The sequence below is a fragment of the Nycticebus coucang genome, chromosome 11 (assembly GCF_027406575.1).
Source record: "Nycticebus coucang isolate mNycCou1 chromosome 11, mNycCou1.pri, whole genome shotgun sequence".
Lineage (NCBI taxonomy): Eukaryota > Metazoa > Chordata > Mammalia > Primates > Lorisidae > Nycticebus > Nycticebus coucang.
Window position 1 is genome coordinate 73758451 of NC_069790.1, and position 19113 is coordinate 73777563.

The 19113-nt window shown below is 34.2% G+C and overlaps 1 protein-coding gene across 3 annotated transcripts in view; it reads right to left on the minus strand.

Annotated features, from left to right (window-relative positions):
- PHTF2 (putative homeodomain transcription factor 2) overlaps positions 1-19113 on the minus strand; it is a 152951-nt gene that overhangs the window by 82315 nt on the left and 51523 nt on the right. For all 3 annotated transcript variants that reach the window (XM_053553881.1, XM_053553882.1, XM_053553880.1), the window contains exon 2: positions 17301-17380. In XM_053553881.1, the coding sequence (XP_053409856.1) occupies positions 17301-17345 (45 nt within the window). In that variant the 5' untranslated portion in view covers positions 17346-17380. The remainder of the gene's footprint in view (positions 1-17300; positions 17381-19113) is intronic.

A 19113-nucleotide genomic window follows, 5' to 3' on the forward strand; every position in this document is an offset into this window, starting at 1 on the left:
TGTATAAGACTTGTGATAGACTAAATAAATGCATGTATGTTAAAATAATAATAGTTGTGTTAATAAACAATAACTACTGGTACCATTTATTACAGGGAAAGGAGAAGAAACAGGCCAGATTTGGTTATAAAATGGAGAGTGGAATCACCAAAAGTAAGAAGTACAGATACTGCAGTCCAGACCAAATGAGTTTAAATTCTGGCTCAACCATGGAGTCACTATGTGAACTTAAAAAACTACTAGACTTCTTTGAACCTTAGTTCCCTCAGTTATATAATCCGGATAATGGTAGTAATATCTATTTTATAGAGTTATTTTGATTATTAAATGTATGTGAATACTTAGGACGCTGTATAGCACATAGTAAGTGTTCAATAAATGTTACCTGAATTTTTTTCTGACATTAAATCTTACTCTGTCACCCCATCTGGGGTGCAGTAGTGTGATCATAGCCCCTGCAACCTCAAACTCCTGGGCTCAAGCGATCCTCCTGCCTCAGCCAACCAAGTAGCTGGGACTACAGGCATGTGTCACCATGCCTGGCTTACTTTTTCTGTTTTTAGTAGAGACAGCTTCTCACTTGTGCTCAGGCTGGTCTCAAACTTGTGATCTTGCCTCTGTCTCCCAGAGTGTTATGTTACTGGTTAACACTTATCAACAAGTACAACCTTGACACAGGAAACTCTGGGTCATATACATCACTTAAACAATGTCATTTAATATTCATAAAAATTCTTGAAGTAGACAGAATTATCCCAATTTTAAAGAAAATAACCAGTTACAAGAGCTACAAAAAAAAAATAGTAAAATACTCAGGAATAAATTTAACCAAGAAGGTAAAAGATTTCTGTAAGAATACTATAAAACACTGATGAAAGAATTTATTACAAAAAAAAAAAATACAAAGACATCCCATGTTAATGGATTAGCAGAATTAATACTGTGAAAACGATCAAACTATCAAAAGCAATCTGCAGATTCAATGCAAACCCTACCAAAATATGAAAGACAGTCTTCATAAAAATAGAAAATAGCAATCCTAAAATTCCTGGGGAAACACAAAAGATCCTGAATAGCCAGAAAAATCATGAGCAAACAGAACAAAGCTGAAAGCCTCACATTAAAATACATCACAAAGCTATAGTAACCAAAAGAACATAGTATTGGCATAAAAAGAGACATACTGACCAGTGAAACAAAACAGAAAACCCAGAAATAAATTCATATATTTACGACCAACTAATTTTCAACAAAGGTACCAAGAATATTCAGTGGGGAATGAATATTCTCTTCACTAAATAGTGCTTAGAAAACTGGACATTTATATATAGACAAATTAAAATAAAACCCTATCTTCCTCCACATACAAAAATCGAATCAAAATGGATTAAAAACTTAAATGTAAGACTAAAGTATGGAAGTACTAGAAGAAAAACATTGGGAAACATTTCAGGTCACTGGTCTTGGCAAAGACTTTTTAGGTAAGACATCAAAACTAAAAGGAGATCAATGGGATTATATATGACAGTAAAAAGCCTTCACACAGCAAAAAAAAAACAATCAACAGTGAAGAGACAACCTACAAAATGAGAGAAATTATTTATAAACTATCAGACAAAGGATTAATAATCAGAATATATTAAAAAAATTAAACAACTCAATAGCAAAAAAAAATCCAATTAAAATATTGGCAAAAGATATGAATAGATATTTCTCAATGACCAATGGGTATATAAAAAAAATGCTCAACATCACTAATCATCAGAGAATTACAAGTCAAAACCTCGATATTATCTCACCCCAGTTAAAATGGCTATTATCAAAAAGACAAAAAATAATAGATATTGGGGAGATGTGGAGAAAGGGGAATGCTAATACATTGTGGGTGGGAATGCAAGTTAGTAGAGCCACCATGGAAAACAGTATGAAGGTTCTTTAAAAACAAAAATAAAACTACCATATGATCTAAAAATCTCACTGCTACATATATATCCAAAAAAAAAAGAAATCAATATGTCAAAGAGATATCTGCACTACCATGTTTTTTGCAGTGCTATTCATAATTGCAAAGATATAGAATCAACAGATGTAAAGAAAAAGTGATATATACAACGGGCACAATGTAGGGGCATATGACACACCTTCTGGGTGTGGGACACAATCACAAGAGGGATTCTACCTAACAAATTCAAATATTGTGACCTGGTTGTTTGTAACCTCACATTAACCTGAAATTTTAAAAATGTAGTATATATAAACAATGGAACATTATTCAGACATAAAAAAGAATGAAATCCTTCATTGGCAGCAAACAGATGGAACTGGGGAATCTGATGTTAAGTGAAATAAGCAGGCACAGAAAGACGAATATCACATATTCTTATTTGTATGTGGGAGCTAAAAACAGTGGATCTCATGGAGGTAGAGAATAGAATGATGATTATCAGAGACTGGGAGGAAGGGGTACTATAAAAAGAGATTGGTTAATGGGTACAAAAACACAGACGGAATAAATTGTTTGATAGCACTGCAGGGTGACTACAGTTAACAATAACTTATCAAACATTTCAAAATAGCTAAGAGATAGGAAATGTTCCCAAAACTAAGAAATGATAAACGTTCGAGGATATTCCTAAGTACCCTGATTTGATCATTACACATTGTATGCATGTATCAAACTATGACATGTACCCATGATATGTACAATTATTATGCATCAATTAAAATTTTTTTAAATAAAAAAAAGAGAACAGACATGAAGAACTTTAACGACTTGTCCAAAGTCAAAAGAGGGCAAATGACAAAACCAGACTCAAACACAGGATGTTCACCTTATTTTCTGCTCTTGTTTTTTGCTCCTGCTTGATTTTTAAGTAATTAGGATTCACAGAGTACAAAAAGGACCCATCCCTGTAAGTGGCACAAATTCAAATTATTTATGCCAAAATGAAAGGAAATATATATTTTAAAAGCTCTCAGATACTGTGCTAGAACTTTCTAAAAAGTCAGCCTTATCATTCCCATTTAAACAGGAGGAAACTGAGTCTCAGAAAGGTTGAAATAACTTGCTCAAAGTCAGACAGATTTTAAGACAGAGAAGTTGGATTCCAATCCACAGGCCCAGATGCCCATGGGCTTTCCATTATATACTGCTACCTTCCTAAGATAAATCTCAATTGTCTTTTTTCAAAATAATAACAATTTGTGGAAACTGTTAGTCTTAGTAGCAGACACTGTATCAAACTACTTGTTTAGGTAAGAATGATATAAACACTCCTATTTCACATATATCCATTCATCAACTTTCTGAAACTTGTTTTTTAATTAATCAGAATCCTAAGAATAGCTATCACTTTTTCTCTGTATTCATAACCTCAATTAAAAGTCCAATTTTATTACTTCTTTTGCATTTACTCTCCTGGGAGAGTAAGAAAAGTTTCCATCAAGGCACTTCTAGGATAGGGATAAAAAGGAAACATTTCTTGGGGTGGCACCTGTGGCTCAGTGAGTAGGGCGCCGGCCCCATATACCGAGGTGTGGCGGGTTCAAACCCGGCCCCCGCCAAACTGCAACAACAAAAAAATAGCCTGGCGTTCTGGCGGGTACCTGTAGTCCCAGCTACTTGGGGCGGGGGGACTGAGGCAAGAAAATCACCTAAGCCCAGGAGCTGGAGGTTGCTCTGAGCTGTGACGCCATGGCACTCTACCCAGGGTGACAAAGTGAGACTCTGTCTCAAAAAAAAAAAAAGGAAACATTTCTTAACATGAATGTGTATATTTTTGATATCTTCCTCATCTGGATTAACTACTTTATAAGAGGTATTGGAAAATGATTTATCCCCCAAATACCACTTGTTTTAAAGTTCTGCCAACCTTATAAATTCCTTGAACAGGGATTCATCAATCTGCTAAAACCAAAAATCACATGTATAGAACTGCATAGATGTTTTACTGCATCAAACTATAGATTAAACATTTACCTTATGACACCTATCACCCAATCTAAGATAATGTTCAAAGCAAAAAGTGAAAGCTCTCATACTTGTCAACTGATATCTACTATCAAGTGAATTGTTTTTCTGTTATACACCAAAACTTCTTTGCTGCCCCACCTTGGATAGAAGGCCCAGCCCTGGTTACTGAAGATACTAGGTCTCTGGTTTCTATTCCTCAACTACCAGTTGAAGCAGCCAATGTTAATAACAACAACAATAATAGCAATAACAATAAATAGCCTTTATTTATCAAGTTCCTAACTTTATCAGTACCATTGATACTATCAAGTACTTTTCACATATTAACTAATTTAATCATCACAACACTATGAAGCAAGTATTACTGTTATCCCTATTTTATAGTTACTCAGATCATACAAGGTTAAAGAGTAAATAGCAGAACACAGGAATTCACATCCAGAAAGCATGGCTCCATTGCTCAGCTCCTACCCACCAGTAATTTAGTACGCATTGCTACACAAAAACTCCCCTATGTTTTCTTGCCTTGGTTCTGGTCTTTAAGCGGTGTCTGGGAAGGACAGCATTTAAACCCTCATTATTGTAAGCCACTTCTGCCTCTAAGGACCCTCCATGGGCTGTCTTGCCAGTAAGGAAGCTGTCAAAGTCAATTAAAAAAAATAAAATAAAATACACAAAACTTTTCATGAAGTCCAACTTAGCCCTAAAATATATGTAAAATTATTACTATTAATAGTAATCACAGGGTAATTATAAGGATTAAATGTGCTAATACATATTGAGCTAACAATAACAGACATGTAAAAACTCAATTAAATGTCAGCTATTGCATCATCTGGATGAATTACCTAGTGCTTCCTTTTCCTTCATATTGCAGCATGACACAAGGAAAGAATGCATATGCCTGTTTGCATTCTTCTAGTATTCATCACAGGATATACTCCTGGTTTATCATTCCATAACATAACCCTCACTAAATCATGTGTACACAATATGAATCAAGACTACAGCACCTTCCTTGTTTGCATATTTCTAGCAGTGTATAAACAGCACAAAAAGCTGTATTATATTTTAAAGCAATTTAAATGCCAAGAATATTAACGTATCTTGATTATTTAAATATTTTTGGATTTTAAGAAATATCTAACATATTACTACTGGTACTTATTCATTTGAAATAAACAATGAGACCTTGGAACAGATCTGAATTATTCAAAACTTATTTGACTTCCTACCAATTACTTATCTGCAGTAAAATTAAAATGGGGAAAAAGGATAAACTCCTTCTGGGTGCTTAGTCTAGGTCCCCCAGAATTAAAATCTAGGGATCTCAGACCACGTCATCATTGGTCAAAAAAAGGTTTGCTATAATTCCAAGAGTCCAGGTGGCCCTAAAATTGCTAAGGGGACTGCCAGTAAGCTACAGAAGTTATACCATTAACCTTCAGTGTGTAGGATCAGGAAAACTGTGCAGAGAAAGAAATCAAATATTCACTTACTGTTTGTTAAATTTATAATGAACCATTTCTCTAGATAAAACTATGCTAAAGTACTAATCTTTGTCAAGTACATTGTTGAAATCAATGCTAGAATATACAAAATATTTTAATACAGAGGTAGAAAAGTAACTAACATTATAAAAGAGATCAATGTACTATTCTGCTCCATCTAACAATTATTTAGCTTATATCTATACCAAGAACATTTCAGAATATTTATATCCAGGATGGTAAAAGAGATTCAAGATCTCTTTGTAATTTTTCCCGTTTCTGTCCCTATGGAGAAAGGATTGATTCCATTTCAAACTTGTTTCCTCAGGAAATACAGTCAAATATTACCAAGGTAATGTCAAAGAGACACAAGCCAACCTGAATAAGCTCATATTGTCAAGACAGAACTACCTGAGCATCATTAAGAAAGTAACTCCAACAGGTGGAAAAACATCAAGTATCTTTAAAGCCAAGAGCTCTATCAACACAGTGTTGATGTTTGGAGGATGCTAAGTAACTATTACACATTACTTTGTAAAGCTGGAAAAAGAAAAAGAATCAAAAGGGAGACAAAAAGCCATAAAAAGAACATACACGTTTTCTATAGGAGCACCAGTAAGAGACACCTAATCCAATGTCCAGGGTTATGAAAGATGTACTTGAGAGAAGATAACAGGGTTGAGTTTTAAGGACCAACTTGAGTTAGTTTAAAAAAAAAAAAAAAAAAGAAGCAGGTAAGACCAAACACTAATGTGAGAAACAGCATGTGGAGACTTCAGTTATATGTGTTGGAGGAATGGTATTGGAGGTAAAAGTCCAGAAGGGGAGAAAAATGAGGCTGTAAAGCTAACTGGAATTAGATCAGAAAAATCCTTAAAGGCCTTATGCTATGTATAAAAGAAATCCTGTGAAAAGTATTTAAATAGATAAGTAACAAGGTCATATTTTTGTTTAAGATAAATCATTGGTGGATGTTAAAAAGAAACTATTTAACTGGAATAAGAATGAAAGAACAATGAAGGAAGGAGATCACAGCAAAGCTGACAAATATTTAGAAGATTAAAAACAGTGAGCCCCCAATTTTGATATGAGGACAATTAATGACAATTAAGGTTATGATGGGGGAAGGAAAAGCAGAGACAGGGAAGGAGGGGGGGCGGGGCCTTGGTGCGTGCCACACCTCTTCATGATTGCAAGAGGGACTTTACCTAACAAATGCGATCAGTGTAATCTGGCTTATTGTACCCTCAATGAATCCCCAACAATAAAAATAAATAAATAAATAAATAAAATAAACGACTAAAAAAGAAAAAACAGTGAGCCCCCATAATAGCATTCCAACTTCAAGCATCTTTTCTACCATCACTAACACCTAAAGCCCCCAAAACTGTGAGCAGAAATCATCTCCAGGCATTTTCTTCTTGTTACTGCCTAAATACTAGAAATGTAACATGTATTTTTCAGGTAAGAAAATATCAGTATATTCATTTAGAAAATATGGAAAGGATTCAAATAGCTTTAAATTCATTTGTAACCCCACTATCTCTATATGGCTATGCTCACATTTTGGTATATATTATTTGGGCCCTTTTAAATTCTAGGTATATATATATATATATATATATGTTTACAAACATAGCATACCATTAGATATGTGGGTTTACAAACCATTTTCTTTCCACTGTGCTTCAGAAGCATTTTTGCAACATTCTTCTAAAACAGTTTAGTTGGGTATCCTCTTATTTGAAATTTCTACCAATGTTATGGAAAAATAAATGGTTTATTGTTTTAATTTACAATTCTTTGATTATTAATGATATTAAACATTTTTATATGTGTGAGAGCATTTGCCCTTTTTTGTGAATTACAGATTTATTCTGATATTTTCTACTGGGATGTTGATCTTTTTCTTTCTATAAATAAAGAATATGTACCTTTTTCTGGCAAAGAAGTAATATCAGAATGCTGATTAGAAGAACACATTTAGAGGATACTTTATGTGAGTTCATATGGCACTTTAAAGATAATTTCATTGAATCATTTACCATAAAGTATAACCATTATTTGTTCACATTTTGGTTCCTCAAAGGATGCAGTTTCCTAAAGAGAAGAATTCAGTGCCTAATAATAACAGGCCCACCATAAATGTTATTTAAATGTATATTGGTACAAATTCTACCAGGACATTACTTTTTGTAGAGAGAGAGTGTGTCTTGGTAATAAAAGTCTTTTTTTTTTTTGAGACAGAGTCTCACTATGTCACCCTCGGTAGAGTAGTAGAGTACTGTAATGTCACAGCTCACAGCAACCTCAAACTCTTGGGCTTAACGGATTCTCCTGCCTCAGCCTCCCAAGTAGCTGGGACTACAGGCGCACGCCACAACACCCGGCTATTTTTGTTTTTGTTGTTGCAGTTGTCATTGTTGTTTAATAGGCCTGGGCTGGGTTGGAACCCGCCTGCCTCGATGTATGTGGCCTGCATCCTAACTACTGAGCTATGGGCACCAAGCCAGTAATAAGTCTTTAACTTTTGTGTAATAATACTTTAGCTCTAGGATTATGCTGGGACCTTCAAAAAAGTAAAGAAAAAAGTCTTTAATCTTAAAAATCAAACTGTACTGTTAATATTAAATGTAGTGAATTTTCCCTATATGAAATCAATGTAATGAAGCTCTACGTAGGAATCTTTTCTCCTAGTTTACTACCAGTGAATAAAAATAAACCACATAACAAACTATCGCAGTAGACAAAAAAGGCAGCAATTACAACTATATCCTGCAGCCTACCACTTTGATTAGAAAAACAAAACCTCATTCCTCTGATTTCTCAAAGTTCCACAAGAAATAAATTTTAATAATGCCACTTTACTGACTACCTCTTCATATACTGTCTTTTACTTGTTTAGAGATTAAGCTAAACTCCACAAACCAGGTAAACCCGAATTCTTTATCTGTAATTGTAATCCCATCACAGGGGATAGAGAAAAAACACTAAAAACGGGACCATTGTTTGATCCTAATACAAACAATCAGCATTTTAAGAGACAGTCAATACTTTATCACAAAATAGGCGTGACAACCCTCCAAGACTAACACATTGAGAAATTAATACTCTAGTTTAACGTACTTTTTTTTTAAAGGTAAAGAATGTTAACTATTATTTATATAAATAAGATAGCAAACCTTATAATAGATTAAAGAATCCAAATACGTAGGTATTTAATAAGAACTGGAAGCAGGAAAATATGCTTAATTCTGCACAAACTTATTCCTTTACACTTCAGATAGGAGGAACTAAGTGATCAACAATCTTAACTTTTAAATACATGAAGAAAATACTTAGGATCCTGGCCTTAACTCAGTTTTTACTGGTCGTCTAATATACACCTACATAAAGCCACAAATTTTTACATGGAATTCACTGAAACTAACAATATGCTTTAGTTATAGTTCTGCAGTGGGTTAAATAGAGTCCAGCAAAATTTATGTTTACAGGAATCTCAGAATGTTGTTACCTTATTTGGAAATATGGTCTTTGCCGTTTAATTAGTTAAGTATCTCAAGATCTTAACTTGGGTGGGCCCTATATTCAATGACTACTTATCCTCAAAAGAAGAGAGAAAACAGGGAAGAGAGGCAACGTGAAGATGGAGGGAGACAGTAGAATAATGCATCTACAAGCCAAGGAACAAGGAGGAAGCATGGGACAGTTTTTCTCTCAGTGTCTTTCTTAGATGAAACCCAACTAGTTAACACCTTAATTTTGGATTTCTGGAATCCTGAACTTCTATTGTTTTAAGTCACCTAGTTTGTAGTCATTTACTATGAAAGACCTAGAAAACCATTACCACTTCTTATAATATCTTAATATAACCACTGAGTTAATCTATTTGATTATCACAATAAATCAAACCATGAGAATATGTATGAAAGCATTCTGGAAATGCTATTGAAGTGTATGGTGGGTAGTCTAACATCATCACCATCATCATTACTGTTAAGTCAACATATATGTATACATAATACTAACCCTAATCTTTAAAAAGGTATATACCTCTGCAAAGAAACTCCCACCAGAAGTCACCTAAAAAAACTCTTAAATGAATTATAAATATCTTATCAGTCTATTTTTCACAAGAACTTTAGTACAGGAAGAACAATGGCCTTTTTAATACAGGAGGAATGGTAGCCTTAAAGTCAGCAGACCTCAGTTTTGGTTTTATCACTAATTTGTAGCTATGATCAAGTTATTAGCATCCATGGGCATCAGGTTTCTTAACAAAGCAAAAATTTTAACAGGAACTAGATAACCTATAAAGTCAAAATCTTGACCACTACATAGTCTAGTTTCTTTTTTCCTTGTATTTTAACAAATAAAATTAAAGCCCAAATTATTTAGGCTAGAAAGTCAAACTGGACAGAGTTTGTGCCAGTTGAAAATTAAAAACTTTGTAACAAAAATGGGGAAGAAAAATCTTAAGTAAAAAGAGAAAATATTCCAGCAATTAAACTAACCAATCTTTTCTGCTAGAATAAGTCTTATTTTTGGTGACATTAAAAAGAGATGAAAACATGATCAGGTAACTGAAGCAAGCAAAATTGAAGTTTATAAATGCCACTTAATCATAACTTTGGTGTATGAGTTTTAGACAACAAATATCAACTAAATACACACTGTTCTAATACCAGATATTTAAAGTCTGTTATTTTACGTTTTTCATTTACATGCGAGAATCTTTTTAGCCTCAGGAGAATCTTTAGAATCCATGAAATAAAGCACTCTGATAAGTTTGGGGAGTATGATGTAACAATAATAATAACTCATTTATTCAAGGCTTACCCAGTGTGAAGCACTACGCTAACACTTTTTATACATTAATAATTAATCTTCAAATAAATAAAAAAGATGGTATTATCCCTTTAGATACATGAAGAAAATAAAATGCAGAGAAGTTAGGCAACTTTTCCAAAAATTAATTAATTGATCAATTCTGTGGTTCAAGACTTTCAAGAACAAGGATTCAAACCTCTGATTTCCAAAACCCATGCTGTTGTTACCTACTGATGCCATTTCATATGGTAGTTACCCTCAGAGGGTTATGACTAAAAGGAAGCTTTTAACATGAGTGCTGTTTTACACAGGGGTTGAGTTTGTAAAAATTTACTATGCTGACTTACATACTGTGTGATTTTAGAAGCATGTGCCATCTAAAAAAGTTAATGTGTATATATGTATACACACACACAAACTGCTTCTATGAATTAATGAGGACTCTTTCTTTTGCCAATAAAAATTCAAATCAGGCGGCCCCGGTGGCGCTGGCCCCATATACGGAGGGTAATGGGTTCAAGCCCGACCCTGGCCAAACTGCAACAACAAAAAAATAGCCGGGTGCTGTGGTGGGCACCTGTGGTCCCAGCTACTCAGGAGGCGGAGGCAAGAGAATCGCCTAAGCTCAGGAGCTGGAGGTTGTTGTGAACTGTGTGACCACAGCCCTCTACCAAGGGTGACAGAGTGAGACTCTGTCTCAAAGGAAAAAAAAAAAAATTCAAATCAAACTAGCTTTAACAAAAGAGAGAGAATTTATTGGCTGATATTGCTAAACTATTCAAAAGTCAGGGTGAAGCTAATCTCAAGGTGGAAAGAATCCAGGCACTGGTACCATGAGGGCCTGCAGTTGTCTTTTTTCCCATCCCTGACTTTCTCTCGTGCTATCTCATTTTCTTCTTCTGTCCCCATTTTTCTTCATGCTATAGCAACACGTCTGGAGGCTGCTCCAGATTTTCATCATGCACAGTCTTCTTTCAACCATACCATACTATAAAGCACGGTATTTAAAATTACCTTAAAGATTTAATAGCACATATAAAAATATGGTTCAAAAAATAAAACAAAAGAGAAAATGTAATAAGCCCTTTTGTCTCTGGCTTAGTACTTATTTCTTTGATAGATTTAATTTTCTATGTACTACTACAACCATCCAGAACCAGAAAAGGACTCTATGGGAAACTATATCCCATCCGAAAGCATCTCTGTGCATCACTTAGGATGTTTTCAGCACCAAGAAACTAAAAACTTCAAATGACTTAAAAATAAGGGGGATTGTATTATCTCATGCAAGAAGAAGTCCCAAAGTGACATTTTCAGAGTGATTAATACTGTGGTTCAAAAAGTCTTGAAAAACTCAGGTTCTTTCCATCCTTTAATTCTGCCATTCTCAGACTACGGGGAAGCTCCTGCCATGGGAACAAGGTCACTATAAAAACTCAGGCAGCAGAACTTCACCCACCAAAATCCAGAGACAGGAAAAAAACTTTATTTCATATCTTTAATTTACTTACACTATATTAAATTAGTTAATAAATGTAAACCATTTTATGAGCTCTGTTATTAGAGCTCACCACTTTTTGCTATTCTTATTATTATTGGTTCTGTATTTAGGACAAGAGAGACTTTTCCCAGAAGGCTTCATGTCTCCTTAGCCAGAGCTATAATACACATATCATTCTCAGCCAATCACTGAAAGGAAATAGAATACCATGATTGGCTTGGACCAATCAGGATTCACTTCCCTAATAATTTCCATACACATTTTCTGGCTATAAGGCCTATGAAGGAGAATGAACTCCTTAAGAAAAGTAGAGGTTCTTCTAACAGGGAAAAAGGTCAGGAATAGTTCTGGGTTGGAAACCCACTGTATCTCAGTTCTCCATACATCCTTTCACCTTAAGGAGCTTTTAAAAGAAGAGAAATCTGGAGGCATCTTGGGGCTTGTTCATATGACATGGAGAAAATTGTATGTGGTAGAAAGAAACAAGCCAACGATAGAAAAGTGAGGGTGGGGGGTTGGGAGGGGAGGCAGATAGACGCATCTGATGGTGCTCTGGTCTGGACAGTAAGTCACCTCTGTGATAAGCTTCAGCACTTGTGTAGTTTAGCTCAAAAGCCAATAAATTTCCCCTCATAAGACTGTTTAAGGGGCGGCACCTGTGACTCAGAAGAGTAGGGTGCTGGCGCCATATGCCAAAGGTGGCGGGTTCAAACCCAGCCCTGGCCAAAAACTGCAAAAAAAAAAAAAAAAAAAAATTATATAAAAAAAAAAAAGACTGTTTAAGTTGGACTTAACAAAAGAATCTTGACTGATGCAAGAAGGACAAACAAAGGTAAATAAATAACTGCACAAGTGTTTGGAGTTGAAAGCTGAGACTTAATACCTCTTAATTATCTATGCAACCTTGGGCAAGTTACCACTCTGAAATGCTCTACATGGACACAAACACACATGCACGCGCACACACACACACACGTGTATGCACAAGAACATGCACATTAACACAGCTGAACTTTACTAAAAAAAGTAGAGAATTTAAGTTCCCAATTATTTATAATTGACAACACTTATCAGTCAAGATCATGTTACTCAGGTTAGTTTCTCATTTAAATTACTAAAGGAATCCCACTGTTTGCTCATGTTTAGAAGTCATTAATCATATTCATTTGTTTTTCTTGCTGGCCGCTGACTCCTTAAAGGCAATCACCCAGATCTGCATCATATAGCTCTTCTTCTGTTCTATAAGGTAAGTTTGCTATATTACTATCTCAGTAGAAACTGTTAGTGCTTTCTTCCCCTTTTACATTTGGGGTATATTTCTAATCCACCTGTCTCTTATACATGATCTGCATAATCACAATACCATCCTATGGTTCACGGCACTGTTTAAAGGAATGCTTATGTGTCAATTATCTTTGAATCCTTACAACTTCAGGTTCTTATTAGGATGCCTTCCAAAAGATAAATAATTCTTTATTCCTTGAGAACAAGAAACTAGAAATATTAAAGCGGAATATTTTGTTCAACAGTTCACTATTAACTAAAAACCATTATGGTTTCTCCCCTTTTGTCATTCTTATTGCACTAACTATTCCTCCAAGTCAGTTAACTGAAAATTACTTTGTACCAATAGGAAATTTCAAATTACTCATGACTATTTTAGCTATAATAGTACAAAATGAAGTTTAAAATGAGATATTAAAAGACTTTAAAAATCTCAAGTAAATCATACATAGAATGATTTATTAAAAATACCTGATGTTTAATTAGAATTAGAGGCTATTAATACAATCATGTCACTGCACTCCAGCCAAGGGGACAGAGCAAGTCCCTGTTTTAAAAAAAATTTCACTTTTATTTTCTCCTGGAAACTTAACCTCTGTTATAAGAGCTCATGTTGAAATAGTCCAGAAATGAGTAATAGCCTTTGGGGCTAGTGTTCAGTACTCAAAACAAAAATATGAAAATGTCACCATTTTTCCAGTGAGGAAAAGTGACTCTAAAGTGAGTTATTACCAAATAAATAAATGAGTAGGGGTGTGCATGACACATCTTTTGCAGTTTTTTTTTTTTTTTTTTAAAGGCCGGGGCTGGGTTTGAACCCACCACCTCCAGTATATGGGGCCAGCGCCCTACTCCTTTGAGCCACAGGCGCTGCCCATGACATACCTTTTGGGTGCAGGACATAACTAAAAGAGGGATGCTACCTAACAAATTCAAAAATGGTGACCTGGTTGTTTGTACCCTCACAATAACCTGAAATAACAAAAAAAAAAAAAAAAAGGAAAATGAATGTTTCTTGGATTTTATTTACAGTGCCACTATCCATTAAAAGCAGGATACTACTCATTGACAATCACAAAAAGAAAGAATGTTAAAATATTAAAACTTTTTAGTCCTTGTGGCTCATGCCTGTAATCCTAGCTCTCTGGGAGGATGAGGAGGGTGTATTGCTTGAGCTCAGGAATTCAAGACCAGCCTGACCAAGAGTGAGACCCTATCTCTACTAAAAATGGAATATCTAACCTGGTGTTGTGGCAGGTACCTGTAGCCCCAGCAACTTGGAAAGCGGAAGCATGAGGATCGCACGAGCCCATGAGTTTGAAGTTGTTGTGAGCTATGATGCCACAACACTCTACCCAGGGTGATAGAGTGAGACTACCTCAAAAAACATAAAAATAAATAAAAAACTTTAAAATCATCTAATCTAAAATTTCCTAATCTGGGTTACAAGACCAACGGAACATTCTGTATTTATGTACATTATATACATTTTTCTCAAAACAAGATTCTTAGGTTTTATCACAATTTCAAAGGGATCTATGATTGAAAAGAGGCTGAGAACTATTATTTAGTAAATGCAGAGAAGTGGAAGAGGTTCAAAGAAATAGTTATTTGCCCACGGACAAAAAGTCAGCAAGTATGACATTCCTAACAGGATTTTCTTCTGATAGAAAAACAAATCTGCATGACCTTTGAGTAGTGAGGGAACCCTCAGGCTAACAGCTGCTGTGAAGAGTGACCTGAGAACAATCCATTCAATATGGAGCAGTGGGACAGAGTAGTTCTAGAAGGATCATTTACAAGAAACTGACAGAATACCTGCATGTGACTGACTGCACCAAAATAAATTTTACTGTTCCATCAGAGACTTTGAAGAGTAAAAAAAAACGAAAACGGAAAGGAGGGGGAAGATATACAGTCTGCCAATATTATGACAGTACATAACATGGTGTACCTCTAAAGGATACACATAAACAAACTTAATAATGTAAGCATATAATGAATACTGATTTGAACAAAATTTTCGTCACTGAGAGGACACAGGGAGATTTAAGAGGAACTTATAAAAAGCTAAATCCTAATCATATAGTCAAAAGTTAGAAAGTAACATCTACAATGAAATGACCAAGAAAAGGCGGAGTAGGGATGTCTAAAATCACCAAGTAAACACCATAAAAAAAAAAAATATGGAGTCATTCCACAGGATACATTTGCATTTCAAGCAGGGTAATGACTTGTTATATATATGGGACTGTTTTAGAGCACAGGTCAGCAAACCAACACCTGTGGGTCAAACTGTTGCATGGTTTTATAAATTAAGCTTTTTTTGGAACCAAGCCAGGGCCATTCATTTTACACATTTGTCTATGGCTACATTAGTGCTACAATGGCAGGGCTGAGTAGTTGGGAACAAAGATCTATGACCCTAAAATATTTCCATCCAGCCCTTTATAGAACAAGAGTACCACCCTTGTTTAGAGCATTACATGACACCTGGTATCTCTGACTCCTATCCATAAATGCTAGTATTCCCTCATGAAAACCACAACCTCACACCCCACATTTGTAGTCCCTCTCCCCAACTCTCTAGCAGGAATGAAGAGTGGTAGAACTTTGGTTTCAGAACCACTGAGTTAGAGAGTTAACAATGAATTAATAAACTGGGTGAAGACAGGGAAGGGTATTAATAGGGTCTGCTAATCTTTCAAAGCATTCACATGTATTTCTTCAAAAGAATTATATTTAAACTAAAAAAAAAAGAACAAATTAAATGTAGTTAAGGTTCTGGCAACTGCCTAAAATAAACTATATGCTTATGTTTGCAGGTATATTTATGACATGTATTGTGGCTGCTCTGGAGAATTTTTGGGTTGCATAGATCTAAAGTTGCTCAGTAAATGACCCTCAGACAAGAGAGGTGACACCATGCTAAATGAATGGAAGTGTAATATTCAAACCCTCCGATCCCAAGAAAGGTCAGTCAACAAAATATGTTCTATAAATGAATTTCAATGAGGTCTGAAATGTTTAACATAAGAAGCCAAATAGAGAAAATGTTTAATAAACATTATTCCCACAAGTAAAAATCAGGAGCGAGAAAAACTTTCAAAAATAAATGTAAGAAATTAAAAAAACTTATTTTTGTTTCCTTTACTTGAGAATTTTCTTTTATTTAGCTCTCTAGACAAGCAGTCTGGTTTTTAAGTTGATTAGAAATTTAAATGTAAAGGTGACGTAATATAGAACCACAAAAGACTGAATTAATAGTATGTCAGCATTAATACTTTCAATTAAGTACTTTATATAATATCTGTGGCATGGTCTACCCAGAAAATTAGCAACACATGCAAAAACAGACCATGTTTTGATTATCACTTACTTCCAATTCACCTAAATTAAAGACTATCTGGTTTTCTCCCATATAGGAAAAGCTTTAAATACAGAATTATATTTTTTACATAGAGAATGAAAAAATAAGGCATTAAAATGTTATAAAATGGAAAAACAAATATAATTCACTACATACACAGAAAATTTAAGATATTACACAAACATACATTTGAAGAACATAACACTCTTTGGAAATATAGTTTATTGTATTTTTTAAGGCATATATTCTTTTGAACTTTATAAAGAAAAACATTATATTCACAAAGCTTATTTTGAAATATATAGGATGACACAGGTAGTTAAATAATTATAACAATTCTAAAAACATCCAAATAAACAAGTTAATATTTCAGTTTATAAGACACGGTCTCCAAAGGTTTATTTTACCGAAAAAATTCAGCTATTGAATTGTAATGTATAACAAAAACAGGTTAAAACTACTGATAAGAAGATTATAAAATTATAAAGTTCTTCTAACCTTTCTTTTAAAATTAAAGCAAGAAAAAACTTCAATATTTTTGCAAAATGGCAATTATATCCATAATCTTGGAGATTTAGTTTGTATAATTACTGACCATAATTAATCTAGGTACTTTGACATTGTAGAATAAAAAGTAGAGAAAAAAAATATTTTTAAGCATCACCTTTCTAATTTATTTAGAGGTAAAATAAACACAAAGACAACCAAAATAATCTTCCCCCTCCACTTAAAATCCTAAAATCTATTTTGTAATTTCTTTAGGCAATTTTTGGCATAAATCCATAGCACAAATAAACATGCATTTCGGAGTTAAAACATTTTAAATGTTAAAAATTTTGATTATCAACTTACCTTCTTTTGATACCAGACTATAGCATCTGTGACTTTGGACGCCATTTATTACACTGAAATCACACATTGGTCATTTTAGGCTGTGCAAGAGACAAAAACATACAAAGAACTTTACTTCTACCTTCCAAAAAGAGACTGAACCACATGCATACATAGCACTCTGGTTACTTGCAGAGCAAAGGGTGTGTGACTATACTTATATTACACCCTTCCTCATTACTATTTTAGCAACAGGTTCTCTTAAGTAAACAAAAATCAGCTGCCATAATAAAACGTTCTTTTACCTGACTGTAACACTTGAATTTTCTTTCAAAATAGGTTGATTTTTTAAAAAATAATCTTTTAAGTAAATCTGAGAATTTCCCAGGTTAAACTAGAAATTTTTCATTTATAAATTCACATATAACAAAAACCAATTCATTCACTCAACAACGGATCAGTTTTACTATAGTTTTAGGAACTAGTGTCAATTACTTTTCCTAAAGGATGGCTTAATAGAGATGCCAAAATTGATAACTGTATTCAATTTTCCCTGACACTCAGTAAACACAAAACTGAAGTATAAATCAAACAACCCAAGAAGCCTAATATTTACGTTAAATACTAAGCCAATATTAGTTAATAAATAAGAATAATTAACATTAAGGGCTTCCCAGATATCATAGTTTGCTAATATTTAGAAATATGGCACAAATCATTTCTTAAGCATTTTTCTTGTGTTTGTCTAAAACAATACTGGGTACTAAAAGATTCCTTAGTTCTAGCAAGAATAACAGACTGATTCCAATTAACTACAGAATGCTTTTCTAGTCAGAAATGACACTGGCAGGGGGGGCATCTCTGGTCTGGTGTAAAGAATGAACCTAAAATAGGTTTGAAAGCAGATACTGTTGTTCCCAGAACCTATTACAAACCAGGATCATTCAAGGCCACACAGGATCTCAGGGAAATCCTGGGGTAAAGCACTCTGCTGAGCCAGTCCTAGCACATGCAGCTCTGCAATTATAGAAATGCTACCACTACAGTGTGCCATAGAAAATAAAATATTAGCAGTTTCATATGCTATTCTTGGGAACATGGATGCTTCTTGAGAACATTAAGATTCAAATACAATATACTGAAAATCAATTAGCAACTTCAAATGTTCAGATGATCAACTTCTAAAATTTAAAGCAGAATCTACTTAATGCTTTTATTTTGACAGTGTTATAGATCAAATTATTTTATTACCTTTCCTAATATATTAATAATTCTATGTTTAGCTGATTAAATTCAGGCACACTCTGTTTGAAATTCCTTACAAATACGCTAACATAATATAAAGAGAAAGAGGACAGGGTTAAAAGACGTGGCTTCCAATACCGGCTCCATTATCTATTACACGATATTAAAGAAGTTATTTATTCTCTCTGAACTTCAGTTTCTTTCACTTGTAAAACAGGAGTAACTGTACTTACCCATCCCTTACAGGATTTTTGTGACAAAGAAAAAATATACATAAAATGCCTAACACAGTCCAGTATATAATTGAATTCTAATTATCTGTGTTATTTTATTTTTAAAAATTCCCTAATCCAGGAACTAAGACGTATTTATACTTCCTTTTTAAACCAGGCAAACAGTTTAGAGAGGAATACATGTAATCCGTTTTTGTTGACATTGAAAATAAAAATAGCTACCTGATTACCATAAGATCACAATGTCAATTCCCAAGTAAATACACGTGGATTATTTAGATATTTCAAAGTTCACCTCAACTTAAGTTTCTCAGTCAGATGTGGCCACCCTCACTTTCTCTCACCAGGGTTCTTGG